General features: G+C 45.3%; 1 protein-coding gene across 1 annotated transcript in view; it reads left to right on the top strand.

Moving 5' to 3' along the window:
• Positions 8,085 to 15,603, top strand: part of CCDC6 (coiled-coil domain containing 6) — a 111,091-nt gene continuing 103,572 nt past the window's right edge. The window contains exon 1 of the mRNA XM_018042380.1: positions 8,085 to 8,623. Coding sequence (XP_017897869.1) covers positions 8,315 to 8,623 — 309 coding nt within the window. The 5' untranslated portion in view covers positions 8,085 to 8,314. The remainder of the gene's footprint in view (positions 8,624 to 15,603) is intronic.

The following is a 15,603-nucleotide window of genomic DNA, read 5'->3' on the forward strand; positions in this document are numbered from 1 at the left end:
GGAGAAGACTCTTGAGAGTCCCTTGGACTGCAAGGAGATCCAACCAGTCCATTCTGAAGGAGATCAGCCCTGGGATTTCTTTGGAAGGAGTGATGCTAAAGCTGAAACTCCAGTACTTTGGCCACCTCATGCGAAGTGTTGACTCATTGGAAAAGACCCTGATGCTGGGAGGGATTGGGGGGAGGAGGAAAAGGGGACAACAGAGGATGAGATGGCTGAATGGCATCACTGACTCGATGGCTGTGAGTTTGAGTGAACTCCGGGAGTTGGTGATGGACAGGGAGGCCTGGCGTGCTGTGATTCATGGGGTCACAAAGAGTCAGACATGACTGAGCAACTGAACTGAACTGAACAAGTACCCAGATAAAGAAAAAGAAGGTTACTAGGAGTTTCCTAATATTCTTTCCAACCAATATCTCCTCCCAAGAAGAATCATTATTCTGACTTCTAACATCATAAATTAATTTTGCCTACTTTTGAATGTTATATACATGCAATCATATAGCATATATTCTTTTGTGTCTGGTTTCCATTGCTTATTGTTGTATTTCTGTAGTTCACTCATATTGTTTCACGTACTTGTAGTTTATTTTTGTTGCTGTATGTTATTTCATTGCATGAATACAACAGGATTTATATTATAGGTGGACATTTGGTTTGTTTCCAGTTTTCCTCTTTGGTTTTGGAGGCTGGGATTTCCCTTTCTTTCTTTCAAGCTCTGCTGTGTATTTAGTAGGATTTAAAAAGCACTTCCTGCTCAGTAGTCCTGTATGATCTGTGTCAAGACATGTTTTAGGTTTTGTAGATTGCCAAATCTTCAGACATATAAGTCATATATTTCATTTTTTATTGTTGAAATCCTTGATTTTCACCTGGTTTACTTAGGCTGATGACTCATTTCTTTACACTGCTGTTGGAAGAAATAGTCTTGATTCTTGTGACAAATAATGAACAGAAATAGTAGGATACAGATGAGATATGCAATTAATTTTTAGGTTTGATATCTTGCTTGGGTGGATTACTACATATGCAAGGCTAGATAAATGTTGCTGCTGCTAAGTCGCTTCAGTCGTGTCCGACTCTGTGCGACCCCATAGACAGCAGCCCACCAGGCTCCCCCATCCCTGGGATTCTCCAGGCAAGAACACTGGAGTGGGTTGCCATTTCCTTCTCCAATGCATGAAAGTGAAAAGTGAAAGTGAAGTTGCTCAGTCGTGTCTGACTCTTTGTGACCCCATGGATTGCAGCCTACCAGGCTCCTCCATCCATGGCATTTTCCAGGCAAGAGTACTGCAGTGGGGTGCCATTGCCTTTTCCGAGATAAATGTTACCAAGTATAAAATATTGAAAAGGCATGTTACAGAAAGGGGTTATTAGTGTGGATGTAGCTATTTGAGTACAGAATCTCTCGGCTAGTTGACACTGGGAATTTGAAATGAGAGGGAACCTCTCTTAATGGCTGAGTGCTATGTTATAAATATGTTGCCAGAAGAGCCACTCCAAAGTGGGCCTGCTTTTGCCCTCCAAAAGTGATTGTTTCGCAAGATCAGTGTTTCTCAACTGTGGGCATTTTTCCCCCCTCAGGGAATATTTTGAAATGTCTGGAGATGCTTGGTGGGCACAGTACTGGTATCTAGTGGGTAGAAGCTGGGAATGCTGCTAAACATCTTACAATTAACTCGCAGGACAGCCCTTCTCCCCATGCCCCCAATGAAGAATTTTCCAGTGGACGTAGAGATTATCATAATAAGTGAAGTAAGCCAGACAGAGAAAGACAAATAACATATGATATCGCTTATATGGAACCTGAAAAAAAAAAGATACAAATGGAGGGAGGGAGAAATTAGGAGAACAGGATTAACATATATATACTACTATATAATCAAGGACCTATTGTATAACACAGGGAACTATACTCAATATTTTGTAGTAATGGATAAGGGAAAAGAATCTGAAAAACAATACACACACACGTATAGTTATAACACATCTAATTATAACTAAATCTTTGTGTTATACATCTGAAACTAACATGATATTGTAAATCAACTATACTTCAATAAAGCAAACAAACCAAAAGAATTTTTCAGCTCAAAGAGCAAATAGTGCCAAGAGCGAGAAACTCTGTTCCAGACCTAGGAACTAGTTGTTGTTCAGTCACAAAGTCGTATCTGACTCTTTGCAATCCCACGGACTGCAGCATGCCAGGCTTCCCTGTCCTTCACCATCTCCAGGAGTTTGCTCAAATCCATGTCCATTAGGTCGGTAATGCCATCCAACAATCTCATCCTCTGTCGCTGCCTTCTCCTGCCCTCAATCTTCCCAGCATCAGGGTCTTCACAACAGGTAGCCAAAGTATTGGAGCTTCAGTTTCAGCATCAGGCCTCCCGGTGAATATTCAAGGTTGATTTCCTTTAGGATGGACTCATTTGATCTCCTTGCTATCCAAGGGACTCTCAAGAGTCTTCTCTAGCACCACAGTTCAAAAGCATCAATTCTTCGGTGCTCAGCCTTCTTTATGGTCCAACTTTCACATCCATACATGACTACTGGAAAAACAATAGCTTTGACTCTACGGACATTTATTGGTAAAGTGATCTCTGCTTTTTAATATGCTGTCTAGGTGTATCGTAGCTTTTCTTCCAAGGAGCCAGTGTCTTTTAATTCCATGGCGGCAGTCACCATTCTGCAGTGATTTTGGAGCCCAAGAAAATAAAATCTGCCACTGTTCCCATTTTTCCCCTATCTATTTGCCATGAAGTGATGGGACCAGATGCCATGATCTTCATTTTTTGAATGCTGAGCCAGCTTTTTCACTCTCCTCTCTCATCTTCATCAAGAGGCTCTTTTGTTCCTTTTTGCTTTCTGCCATTATGATGGTATCATCTGCATATCTGAGGTTGTTGATATTTCTCCCAGAAATCTTGATTCCAGCTTGTGATTCATCCAGTCCACATTTCAAATGAAGTACTCTGCATATAAGTTAAATAAGGAGGGTAACAATATACAGCCTTAAGGACTCCTTTCCCACTTTGGAACCAGTTCGTTGTTCCATGTTGATTCTAACTGTTGCTTCTTGACCTGCACACAGGTTTCTCAGGCGGCAGGTAAGGTGATTTGGTATTCTCATCTCTTTAAGAATTTACCACAGTTTGTTGTGGTCCACACAGTCAAAGGCTTTAGTGTAGACAATGAAGCAGAAGTAGGTGTTTTTCTAGAATTCTCTTGCTTTTTCTATGATCTAATGCATGTTGGCAATTTGATCTCTGGTTCCTCTGCCTTTTCTAAATCTGTCTTGAACATCTGGAAATTCTTGATTCGCATACAGTTGAAGCTTAGCTTGAAGGATTTTGAGCATTATCTTGCTAGCATGTGAAATGAGTGTACCTGTACAGTAGTTTGAGCATTCTTTGGCATTGCCTTTCTTTGGGATTGGAATGAAAACTGACCTTTTCCAGTCCTGTGGCCAGCTCTGAGTTTTCCAAATTTGCTGGCATATTGAGTGCGACTGTATCATCTTTTAGGATTTGAAATAGCTCAACTGGAATTCCATCACCTCCACTAGCTTTGTTGGTAGTAATGCTTCCTAAGGCCCACTTGACTTCACACTCCAGGATGTCTGGCTCTAGGTGAGTGACCACACCACTGTAGTTATCTGGGTCATTAAGACACTTTTTATACAGTTCTTCTGTTTATTCTTGCCACCTCTCCTTCACCTAAGAAGGCTTTCTTAACTCTCCTTGCTATTCTCTGGAACTCTACATTCAGATGGGTATATCTTTCCCTTTCTCCTTTGCCTTTTGCTTCCCTTCTTTTCTCAGCTATTTGTAAGGCCTCCTCAAACAGCCATTTCGCCTTTTTGCATTTCTTTTTCTTTAAGATGGTCATTTCTTCTTTTCGGTCACTACATTCTATACAATGTTACGAACCTCCGTCCATAGTTCTTCAGGCACTCTATCAGATCTAGTCCCTTGAATCTATTTGTCACTTCCACTGTATAATTTTAAGGGATTTGATTTAGATCATACTTGAATGGCCTCATGGTTTTCCCTACTTTCTTCAATTTAAATCTGAATTTTCCAGTAAAATGGAAAATTTTACTAATCTGAGCCACAGTCAGCTCCTGGTCTTGTTTTTGCTTATTGTATAGAGCTTCTCCATGTTTGGCTGCAAAGAATATAATCAGTCTGATTTCAGTGTTGACCATTTGGTGATGTACATGTTAGAGTTGCTCTCGTGTGTTGTTGGAAGAGGGTCTTTGCTATGAACAGTGTGTCCTCTTGGCAGAACTTTGTTAGCCTTTGCCCTGCTTCATCTTGTACTCCAAGGCCAAACTTGCCTGTTACTCCAGTTATCTCTACTATCAGTTACCTTTCAAGAAATAATAGCACCACAGTGGCCCAGTCTATGATTCTATCCAAATTCAGGCACTCTGTGAAAGCCAGGTCATATGCGGCTCACTCCAATTATTATTATTTTATGATATGTAAGAGGTAGATTTGAGAGAAACACATTCAACAGACAGATTGTAAACTATCTCAGAAGGCAATAGGCCACTCCAGTTCTATTTAAAACTGTATTGATGTGAAGAATCTAAGCTACTCCATTTTGTTAATAGAAAAACTCCATTTTGTAAGGTTCCAGGAAAAGAGCCTTTGGAAATCCCCTGACCTCACCCCACCACCCACAAGCCAATCGGACCCCAGACCAGAATCTCCTGACAACGTTCAGGAACTTGTGGTCTACCTAGGAAATAGGGACCAATCAAAAACCAACACACAACGCTTTGAAAGAAAGTGACCAATCAGACGTCCCCCTACCTAGAAATTCTTTTTTTCATGAACACTGCCTATATAAGCAATGTAACCCAAAACCTGGGGCTCCTCCCTATAGCTGCTGCATCAGTAAGGCTGGGAGCCCCAGCTCGAGCTTGGTAATAAAAACTACTCTCTTGCTTTTGCATCGGATATCGGCTCCCTGGTGGTCATTGGGAGATTTCACGACTTGGGCATAACCGATGGATTCTGGGGACTTCTTTGGTGGTCCAGTGGCTGGGTTCCATGTTTGATACCTGGTAGGGGAACTAGATCTCAAAGGCCGCCCAGACCAGCTACAGCCAGATAAATTAGAAACAAACAACTGTAATGATAGGTTCTGCAACTACCAAGTCTATTCAGAGCTTGAGTGAAATCACTTGTGTCTAATACTAATGTAATATGTACAGCAATTTATTGTTAACCATTAAAAATTAAAAATCACCAGTGATTAACTTTATTATTATTTTTTAAAATTTAAAAATTTATTTATTTATTTAGGCCGGACTGGGTCTTTGCCGCAGCATGCAGATTCTTCACTGCAGTGCGCAGACTCAGTTGCAGATGGGGTATTAATTCTGTGACTAAGGCTGAACCCGCAGCACTGGAAGGTGGATTCTTAACCACTAGACCACCAGGGAAGTCCCTTAACTTTATTATTGAACATTCCAAGGCCACAGAGTAAATCAGCTGAATAAATGGCATTAGACAAAGAGACATTGTACCTTGCAATTAGACTATATGTATTCTTTTTCTTTGTTGTTATATTTTTGCAGCTTGCATTTTGGACAAAGGTAAATCTTATTTGTCCAGTGGAACTGATGGTCTGTATTTGTTTCTTCTTCCTTCAGGCAACACATACTACCATTTATTCTTTTGATTCATTTCCCCAGGAAAGCTGAGAAAAAGTTTTATAATGATATTATTGGTTTCGTAACTAGTGTTTTCATTGTAATCCTATTACTGAACCAATGTTGTGATAAATGGTCTGTTTATAAGGGGAACCACTTTTACAAGAAGTAGAAAATTAGACATGCTTCTGCTTTGCAATAACAATAAAAACCACAGTGAAAAAATACTCTCCAGTTTATTCCCATCTGTATCAGCAGGGAAGCTTTAGAAGATGACTTTCTCCCTAAGGCCTTCTAAACACAGTTACTGCCTGTGAGTATCATGTCAAAATGCAGTGTTCCTCCAAATCCAATTCAAAACCCAATCCATTTTAAATTACAGTAACTGTGGGCCCTTTAAGAAAATCAAGCCCTTTAAACCCCACCCCTCTGCTGACTGGTAGCAGTTAAGGTCCTCTCTTTGAATGCAGTTGGTGATAAAGCTAAGAGAAAGGCAACTTGTCTCCTGAGTGTTTCTAAGTAAGCCCTAGAGGTGGAAACTTTAAGATACTATGGGATAGGGAACAATGGAAACTTGTGAAGAATGGAAGCCAGACTGCCTCTTAAAAGATTCTATCACAGTGCTGGATAAAGTGGAAAGAATGTTAAGTCTGGGTTTCCCCCTGTGGTGCTGCTCCCCGCTAGCTTTACTCCTCCATTTCACCCAGCAAGTGAGTTTTCCAGAAGCTGTTTCCAGTTTAATGAGCTGTTTGTCTCCTCTAGCAGATTCCCAAAAGGAAAAGTCAAAGAGAAGAGCAAGTTTCAGTGAAAATTAAACTGGTCACTTCTAACAGTTATTTACATTGGCTGAATGTTTCTGAAGAGCAAAGTCGACTCTTTTTTTGTTGTTGTTCCTGCTACACCAACAGTGACTAATTCAGAAGTCCTTAGTATTAGACTAAAAAATAATTAGAAATTTGGGGTTTAATTGTGGTTGGCATTTTGGAGCCGGCTGCCAGAAAGCAGCCATCTTGGTAAAGGATGATGTCATTTGGAACACTTGGAGGTTTCACTTTATTCCTGGGTACCAGTTTTCATTAGCCATTGAATAACTGTAATTATTAGGCTAAATTTAGTTTTAAAGATAATGGAGGAGCTGAAATAAAAATCATTAAAGCCACTTCTTTATCCTTCCTAACACATTATAAACTTTCCCCAAAGTTCAAAGCAACAGAAAAAACTTCACCCTATTTTCCCTCTACGTTTTGTTTCCGTATGTTTGTTCTGTTGCCTAAGCTTGGGTAATAAAACTAGTCTGGTCGGTTTCATTTTCTGATTTTCATACATAAGTGAAAGCTGTTTTGTGTCAACAGTGTAAAGTGTTAAGAATCATCTCACCTGCTGGGCCAATTTCCTGTAAGCCTTTGTTTGGGAGCGGAGAAAAGGAAATGCAAGTTTTGATTCTGAACTATTTATGCTTTAAAACTAGAACCCCGAATTAGACCACCAACATAATTAATCTGTGTTTAGTTTTGACCTACTTAAGTTTTCTAGGAGTGGGCAAGATGATGGGAAAGAAAATGATGGTTATGTTGCATTCCCACTTGCGTTTATCACTATTCGTATAGCAGAATGCTCTGCCTGCAGTTGCTTTGGAAAACTGGCACTTAAAAGAGATGTTTTAATCCACAAAAATTGTCTTTTTTTTCTTTTTGGATTAGATAAATGTTACTGTCTTAATCCTATTGCCCAACAGGTCCTGGCATTGTCTGCAAAATGCAGAGAGAAAAGAAAAACCTTGCACCTTGTTTAGACAATTGAGCGCAGGGTGCTTTATGGGATTATTAGGAGGAGTAAAGAGGGCGGTGTGTCTCTTCTGCAGATTTTTTCTTAACGAGGTTAACCTGTGGCTCCTGTCTCGTCGCCCTCCTCCGCTCCTTGCAGGGGAACTTTCTGTTCTGTGAGCGCTATCCGAAGCTTCCCAGGCAAGCTCACTGAGAGATCAAACTAAAAGGGCTGCGTGTCTGTTTGAAACAGACAGAGGGAGACAGGAGCACACACGGTCAGCGGAAGATGGGGCCACGGAGTCGGCGGGGGCTGGATGCCCGAGCCGGGCCGACCTTTCCACGTGTCCCCAGCACCTGCGAGGCTAGTGGGGCATTAGGTTTCTTTTTCCCAGGAGCGGGCGCGAGCCCGGAAGAGGCTGGGCGGCCACGGGCTTAGGTCAGGGGGCTGGGAGGCCCTCCCTCAGAACACGTGCGGTTGGCGAGCGGCTGGTGCGGAGGCTGGCCTGGCTTTCCCGCCCGGGTCCGGCCAGCGCGTCCCCAGCCCGCCGGCGGACGCCGGGAGGGCGGCGGCGGGCGAGTCTCGGAGCTTTCCGCCGGCTTAGCCGAGCGGCCTAGCGAGCGCGCCAGGCCCGGCTGGAGCGAGCCCCAGTGCAATACTGCCCGAGCCCGGGCGGGGTCTCTGTTCTCTGGCAGAGGAGGTCCCTTGGCAGCGGGAAGCTCCCTCTCTTTCTCTCGCCGCCGCTCCGAGTCTGCGCCTTGGTGCCAGGCGCCCAGCTCGGCGCTCCCCTGTGCTCGCCCCGGCGCCCACTCATTCGCAGCCCAGCCTTCGCCGCCGCCGCCTCCCTGCTCCTCCTCCTCCGCGTCTCCCCAGCCTGCCGCGGCCATGGCGGACAGCGCGAGCGAGAGCGACACGGACGGGGCGGGGGGCAACAGCGGTAGCTCGGCCGCCATGCAGTCGTCTTGCTCGTCGACCTCGGGCGGCGGCGGCGGCGGTGGCGGCGGGGGAGGCGGCGGCGGTGGGAAGTCGGGGGGCATTGTCATCTCGCCGTTCCGCCTGGAGGAGCTCACCAACCGCCTGGCCTCGCTGCAGCAGGAGAACAAGGTGCTCAAGATCGAGCTGGAGACCTACAAACTCAAGTGCAAGGCGCTGCAGGAGGAGAACCGCGACCTGCGCAAAGCCAGCGTGACCATCGTGAGTGCCCCCCCGGGGTGCGCCGCGGTGCTGACCTCCGCCCGCCCCTGGGAGATGCTGCCTCCCGACCCAGGGCAGCCCCCGGGCTCTTCGAGGCTTCCGATGACCTGCAGCGAGCACACTCGCTGCCAAGACCCGCCGGCCCCAGAGGGTGGAGGGAGTGGGAGGTGTCCTTCGGAGCGGCGCGGGTCTGCCCTCCCCGGGGTCCAGGCCCCTCGCGGGGTCGGGGAGGAGGCTGCTGGGACCCCCCCCCTCCCCCGCCCCACCGACGTTCCCTTGTCGCCCCTGGGGGAGGAGGCTCCTCCGGGAGGAGCTGGAAGCTGGCGGCGTGGCTGGCGGGGGTGGGGGGGCGGGGTGGGACTTTTTCAGTCCTAGTTTGCTTGAGGGGTGCGTCCAGAATCGGGGAGTCCTAGGCTGAGGGAGAGGCAGGAAGCCGGGGCCTGTTCCGGGGGCTTGGCCGCGGGCTGCGGGGAGTGTGCAGCTGGGCTGGGCACTTGGTTGGCATCAGGACGGCGCTAGCTGGATCGCCCGGGGAGGGGGCGGGAGAGAGTGGCCGGGAATCCGGGAAGTGCAGTTTTTCTGGCCAGGATCGAGAGGGAAGGGCGGGTACCGGAGCTGATGCTCCCACCTCCATTGGAAGTCCTTTCCCTGGGTGGGGGGTGGCGGAGGCCGTGTACTGCTGGGATAATGCAGCATCTTATCCTGGCTTGGACGGAGCGAAGGGTATGAAGCCTGGACCGGCTGAAACCAGGGTGGAGGGGATCGACTGACTCCCTCGCCGATCAAGAGGGAGTTGTTGTTTTTTGGTGTGTGTGTGTGTGTGTGTGTGTGTGTGTGTGTGTGTGTTGCGTGTGTTTGGTTCCTTGGCGGTGGAGTGTCTGTCTGGGGGATATTTTGGTTCGGCGTCTAGATACTTGATGGGAGTACGGGCTGTCTGTTCTGTTTCCACCTGGTCCCCGGAGGCTCCCCCAAAGAGGATAAGATTAGGTGTGTAGGTCTCCCTTCTCGTGTAGCAGGCCTTTAGAAAGGCCACTATTAGCTGTGATGAGGCGAAACATAACTGGGAAAAGTACAGCGTGTGCCCTCACCTACTATCCCTGCCGGCTAGCCACATCATTAGCATGCAGAATCCCCATACAGGCAACCCTGTTGAGATCAAAACAGTTTCCCAGCCAGGAGGAGAGAGGAAAATGTCAAGAAAGCAAGGAGATGAATTGCCATAGTTACTCCACAATAGCTGATTAGGTTGAACCCTCAGATGGAGAAAAAATCGTGCATTCGGGAATCGATGGAAGATCACAACTCTGCAAAGGAAATGCGGCAAGTTTAGGATGCCCCTGTACCAGAAAAAAAGTCTTCAGTGGAGGATGGACTGTGTGTATCCACCGCCGCCCCCCGCCCCCAACCCCGCCCTGTGCTGGCTTGCTCTTGGGGACTGGATGGCATTCTGAATTTGCTTAGAAAGCAGGTTTTCACCAAAGTTTCATTGGGATGGGCAGCCTAAATTGCTGAAAAGACATTGCTGAAAGACACCCCGCATGCTCCGATCCAGCTCTGGCGAATGGCATTGGAGCAATATTCAGACTGTAAAGTTCTTGAAGTGCCCTTTTGGTAGGATGGGGAGGAATTTGCAGAGGCAGCCACTTCCAAGCCTCTTCTGGAGCCTTATTGGCTGAGAGAGATGTCTTTGGTGAGTGGAGGTTTGAAAAGAGGGGGAAGTTGGTGGAAGCAGTTTATTTAAGATTGGAGTTAGTGAAGGAGAGGGTGAGTCTGGTCTCTTGGAGAATGTGAACCACCAAAAGTTGTAAAACTTGCATAAAATGGAATCTCTGGCTTCTTGCATACTGTGTGCAATTCAGGCTGTTTTTGTTTGGGAAGGAGGATGGCGGGGTGGAGAGACTATGAAAAGGTTAGCTGTTTGACACTTGACCATATTAAAAGTAGGTCTGTAAATTGTACACAGACACATTCATTCCTGGTGTGTAAGATCACAGGCCACTGAACACTTGGCATGAAGAGTTGTGCGAGGTGGTGGCTTCCTTCGAACTTCCCTCAACTAAAACTGACATCTCACCAAATATGCTTTGTGAAAACTTTTGCGGCCTCACTGAGTCAAATTTTAAAATTGTTTTGGATGACAGCCTATAGGTACCAGAAGCCTCTCCATTCTTTAATCTCTGATGAATATATTCAGGGAGATAAATAAAAAGCGCTTGTGGTTTATTGAGTTCCCTAATACTTGGCAGGTGTTAGGCAAATGCAGAGGAGAGATTCCTTTGAGGGTTCTGTTGGAGTTGACTGACTTAGGACACAGATTGTGGTGAGTGGGTTTGACCTTTAGGGTTTGTAATTTGGGAGGAAAAATGTGTGTGACTACATGAAGTAAGTCTGTGGATGTAAGGATTCCACTGAACAACACTGTGCCATAGTCTGTGTCAAGGTTAAGCTGCACGAAGTTTGCTGCTAGCAATCTAGGAAGTTTGTGAAAAGACTTAAATATTCAGTTAAGTGAAGGCCTTGGTAGATTTCTCACTAATTTTATTTGAAGAGAAGATGGTACCAGAATCCTGTATTTGTCTTCATGTCTCTTACTAGTTCCTCTAATTATGATATTAACTTTAATATTTTTGAGCACAGAAGGTGATTGTGGATGTCTTTTCCTTGAACATATTCAACAAGGTACCTTGCTGATCAGCTACACCCTGGGAAGAGAGAGGTGTTGCTTTTTTTGGGGGTGGGGTAGTTTTAGGTTAGCAGCAAACTTAAGCAGAAGATACCAGGATTTCCTAAATACTCCGGCCCTTCTTCCCCTCCTCCATTATCAACATCTCCTACCTGAATGGTACATTTGATACAACCGATGAACCAACATTGAAGCAACATAATCACCCAAAGTCTACAGGGTTCACTCTTGGTATTGCACATTCTATGGGATTGGGCAAGTGTACAATGACTTGTAGCACCATGATAGTGTACAGAGCAGGTCCAGTGCCATAAACATCCCCCGTGCTCAGCCTTTTCGTCCCTCACTAACCCCTGGCCACCAACCAATCTTTTTTCTGTCTTCCATCAGTTCAGTTGCTCAGTTTTATCCGACTCTCTGCAACCCCATGAACTGCAGAAGGCCAGGCTTCCCTGTCCATCACCAACTCCTGGAGCTTGCTCAGACTCATGTCCGTGGTGTCAGTGATGCCATCCAACCATCTCATCTTCTGTCATCCCCTTCTCCTCCTGCCTTCAGTCTTTCCCAGCATCAGGGTCTTTTCCAGTGAGTCAGTTCTTCATGCCAGGTGGCCAAAAGCATAGTTTTGCCTTTTCCAGAAAGTCATATAGTTGGAATTATACAGTCTGTAGCCTTTTCAGATGGACTTCTTTCACTTAGTAAGGTGCATCTGAGTTTCCTCCCTGTTTCTGCATGGCCTGATAGCTCATTTCTGTTTTCTTTTTCGGCTGCACTGAGTCTTTGTTGCAGCACGTAGGCTTCCCGAGTTGAGGTGCAGGCTTAGTTGCCCTGCAGCATGTGGGAACTTAGTTCCCTGACCAAGGATTGAACCCACGTCCTGTGCATTGGAAGGTGGATTCTTAACCACGGGACCACCAGGGAAGTCCCTCCTTTCCTTTTAACATCCAATGATATTTCTTTGTTTGGCTGTACCGCAGCTTACTTATCCATTTAACTACTGAAGGACTTGACTTGGTGGCTTCCAAGTTTTGGCAGTTAGGAATAAACCTGCAGTAAACTTCTGTGTGCACATTTTGGGGTAGACAGAAGGTTTCTGCTCATTTGGATAAGTAGGGAGGAGCTAATTGCTGGTAGTAGGGTGAGAGTATTTTCATTTTGTTAAGAAACTGCCAAACTTTTTGGAGTGATTGTACCATTTTGCCCACCAGCACTGATGAGAGTTCCTGTTGCTCCACATCCTTGCTAGCATTTGGGTGTTACCTGTCTTGGATTTTGTCCATCCTAGTAAGTGTGTAGTGATATCTCATTATTGGGCCCTCATTTTTTAAGCCAAGTCCAAAGGCCAATAGAAGTTCTTAACCAGCAGTCATTTCTGTCTTTTTGTAGGTACTTGTAGGTACTTATTCTAGTCAAGCTACCCTTTTAATAAATGATCGGTTTTGTGGTCTGTATTCTCCAGGTAAACATCATCTGTGGGGAAGAATCAACTGTACAAGGTCCTTCATCCTTGTCTACAAGTGTCCACTGCCACAGCTTTCCCCTGGTGTGTTTTATTTGGGTTAGTGGTGGAATGGAATGTTTTGAGTGATTATCCAGTTTCTCCCAGTAAATCAGCAGTGGAGCCAGACTGCTGATTATCAATCATAACTTCTTCTTTGGAGTGGAGAAAATAAACAAACAAAACAAAACAAAAAATGCTCAGTTACACTGTTGAGTAGCTTTTAGATGTTAGGCTTGATCTTTCTAACTTGTCCTGTGGGTTAAAATGTAATAGGAGATTATCTGAGTCAACATAGTGAGAGGAATCCAGGGGTCGTGGTCTCTGAGAAGTTGAAATGTAATTGTGGGCAATAATTGAATGGCTTCTAAGTTCTGGACTAGTTTCTCTAAGTATAAGCAGGGTCTTATTCCTGGGATGCTAGCTCACCAAGGTGTGTTTTCTGGACCAGCTCAGACCTTTGCCATGTGTTTGGTTCGGAAGTAAAGGCCCATGACAAATTACTAGAATTTAAGTATCTTTTTCTATCTATAAAATTAGTCTTTCATTATAGAAGTTGAGGGAAATAGAGGAATACAAAGATCTTCTGAAGTTATAGAAGAAAAATGTGTTGGTATTGCATTTAGATTAGAAAACTTGGCTATTTTAAATATCCACAGTGTAACAATTTCATTAACCAATAAAAGCCACCATATAGTTAATGTTGTGGATTTCGGATTATTTACTCTGGAAGCCCAATAGACTATTTTCCATTTCTTAAGACTTTGTTTTGGCAGATTATGAAGCTGTCAGAGCAACATCGCCCTTATAAAAAGGGGTAGTGTGTGACTTTTTTTTTTCCTTGCTTTTTTTCCCCCCCTTTAGATTCTAGTGAAAGCACCCAACTTTAGATGCAACTTTGAGAAAAGTATGACCTCACAGTTAGGTCTGATTATACACAAATCCAGCCTTCTTACAGAGGCTATTCTTAGATTTCTTCCGTGTGTTTCATATATTCTCTTTGTATTTGATTTTTTAAAAAGCCCTATAAAAGTGTAGAGGAGGTCAAGACAGTCTTTTCTAGTGCTTTTATTTATTTTGCTGAGGATGGGGAACAGTTCAGAGAATCACCAGTATCTGGTTTGTGGTGACTTTTGTTCAAGACCAGAGACACTGGTCTGGAGCAGAAATCTGAAGGGACTGTTGCTTGCTCAGACTTTCAATGGCTTCCATTGCCCTCTGGCTCCAGGTGAACTTTTTGTGGTTTACCAGGCTCTCTGTGATCTGGCCCCTGCTTGCTTCAGCGACACACCCCTCACATTCTCAAAGCTCTCACTCTGCTGAACTACTGGCTCCTGAATCTCAGTAGGTTTCTCTGGCTTCTCTAAGACGTACCTCCTTGCCCTTAAATGTCCTTCCCTACCCTTCAACTTGTGAATCCAAACAGACTGTACTTCCTTCTGGCCTCAGTGTGCACTGTACTGCCTCTCTGCCAGCCACACGCTGGGTTAGTTGCCCATTCGTGAGACCGCTTCCTCTCCAGGCCCCCAGCATGTAGGTCTCCCCTTTGGGAGCAGAATTTGCCTTGTTCACTTCCATTCTTTGGTGCCTGGCATGCAGTAGACACTCAAGGGTATGTTGGGCTGACCTCAGAGGCATTAAGTGGTGAGGATTTGTTTTGTTTTCTCCTGGGTGAGGGAGCCAAGACTGTCTCCAATCCTTGTGCTCCTAGAGCTGCTCTCCTAACTGTGTCAGCAACAACAGCAAACACCATCTTCATCCTTGTATGGATGAATGGATACACTGTCTACTTTGGGGGACCGCCTCAATTAGTGTGTCCCAAACCTTTGCCTTCTGGTTATGGGTGATATTGTAGGCAACCTTGGAGCTCATACCTAGGCATTCATGATATGTTTTCACCTCTAAAAGGGGACACAGTGTCTTTGGGTTCACTTTTCCAAGGGTTGTTTGAGCAAGGCTTAGGGGAGAAAGTGGCTCTGTTGGAGGGGTTCAGATTTGCCACTTCTGTCTTGTTGATGGTGACAGGTCACTCCAGGCATTCCTCATAACCTTATTTGCTGTTGAAATGCCCCATGGCTGCTTCTGGAAAACAACCTGTGGGCCATCACGGAGAGGAGGTATCAGTGCAAATAGCAGGCACCTGAAGCTCCAACTGGGGCAGTATCTGCAAACAGGATGGTGAGATTTGTTGAATCCTGGTGGATTTCCACGTGTGGCTTGCAGAGTGGATTTGGGGAAGGAACTAAAAAGCCTCTTGATGAAAGTGAAAGAGGAGAGTGAAAAACTTGGCTTAAAGCTCAACATTCAGAAAACTATGATCATGGCATCTGGTCCCATCAGTTCATGGGAAATAGAGGCGGAAACAGTGGAAACAGTGTCAGACTTTATTTTTGGGGGCTCCAAAATCACTGCAGATGGTGATTGCAGCCATGAAATTAAAAGATGCTTACACCTTGGAAGAAAAGTTATGACCAACCTAGACAGCATATTCAAAAGCAGAGACATTACTTTGCCAACAAAGGTCCGTCTAGTTAAGGCTATGGCTTTTCCAGTAGTCATGTATGGATGTGAAAGTTGGACTGTGAAGAAAGCTGAGCGCCAAAGAATTGCTGCTTTTGAACTGTGGTGCTGGAGAAGACTCTTGAGAGTCCCTTGGACTGCAAGGAGATCCAACCAGTCCATTCTGAAGGAGATCATTCCTGGGTGTTCTTTGGAAGGACTGATCCTAAAGCTGAAACTCCGGTACTTTGGCCACCTCATGCAAAGAGCAGACTCATTGGAAAAGACCCTGATGCTGGG

This window comes from Capra hircus, chromosome 28 (assembly GCF_001704415.2).
Source record: "Capra hircus breed San Clemente chromosome 28, ASM170441v1, whole genome shotgun sequence".
Classification (NCBI taxonomy): Eukaryota; Metazoa; Chordata; class Mammalia; order Artiodactyla; family Bovidae; genus Capra; species Capra hircus.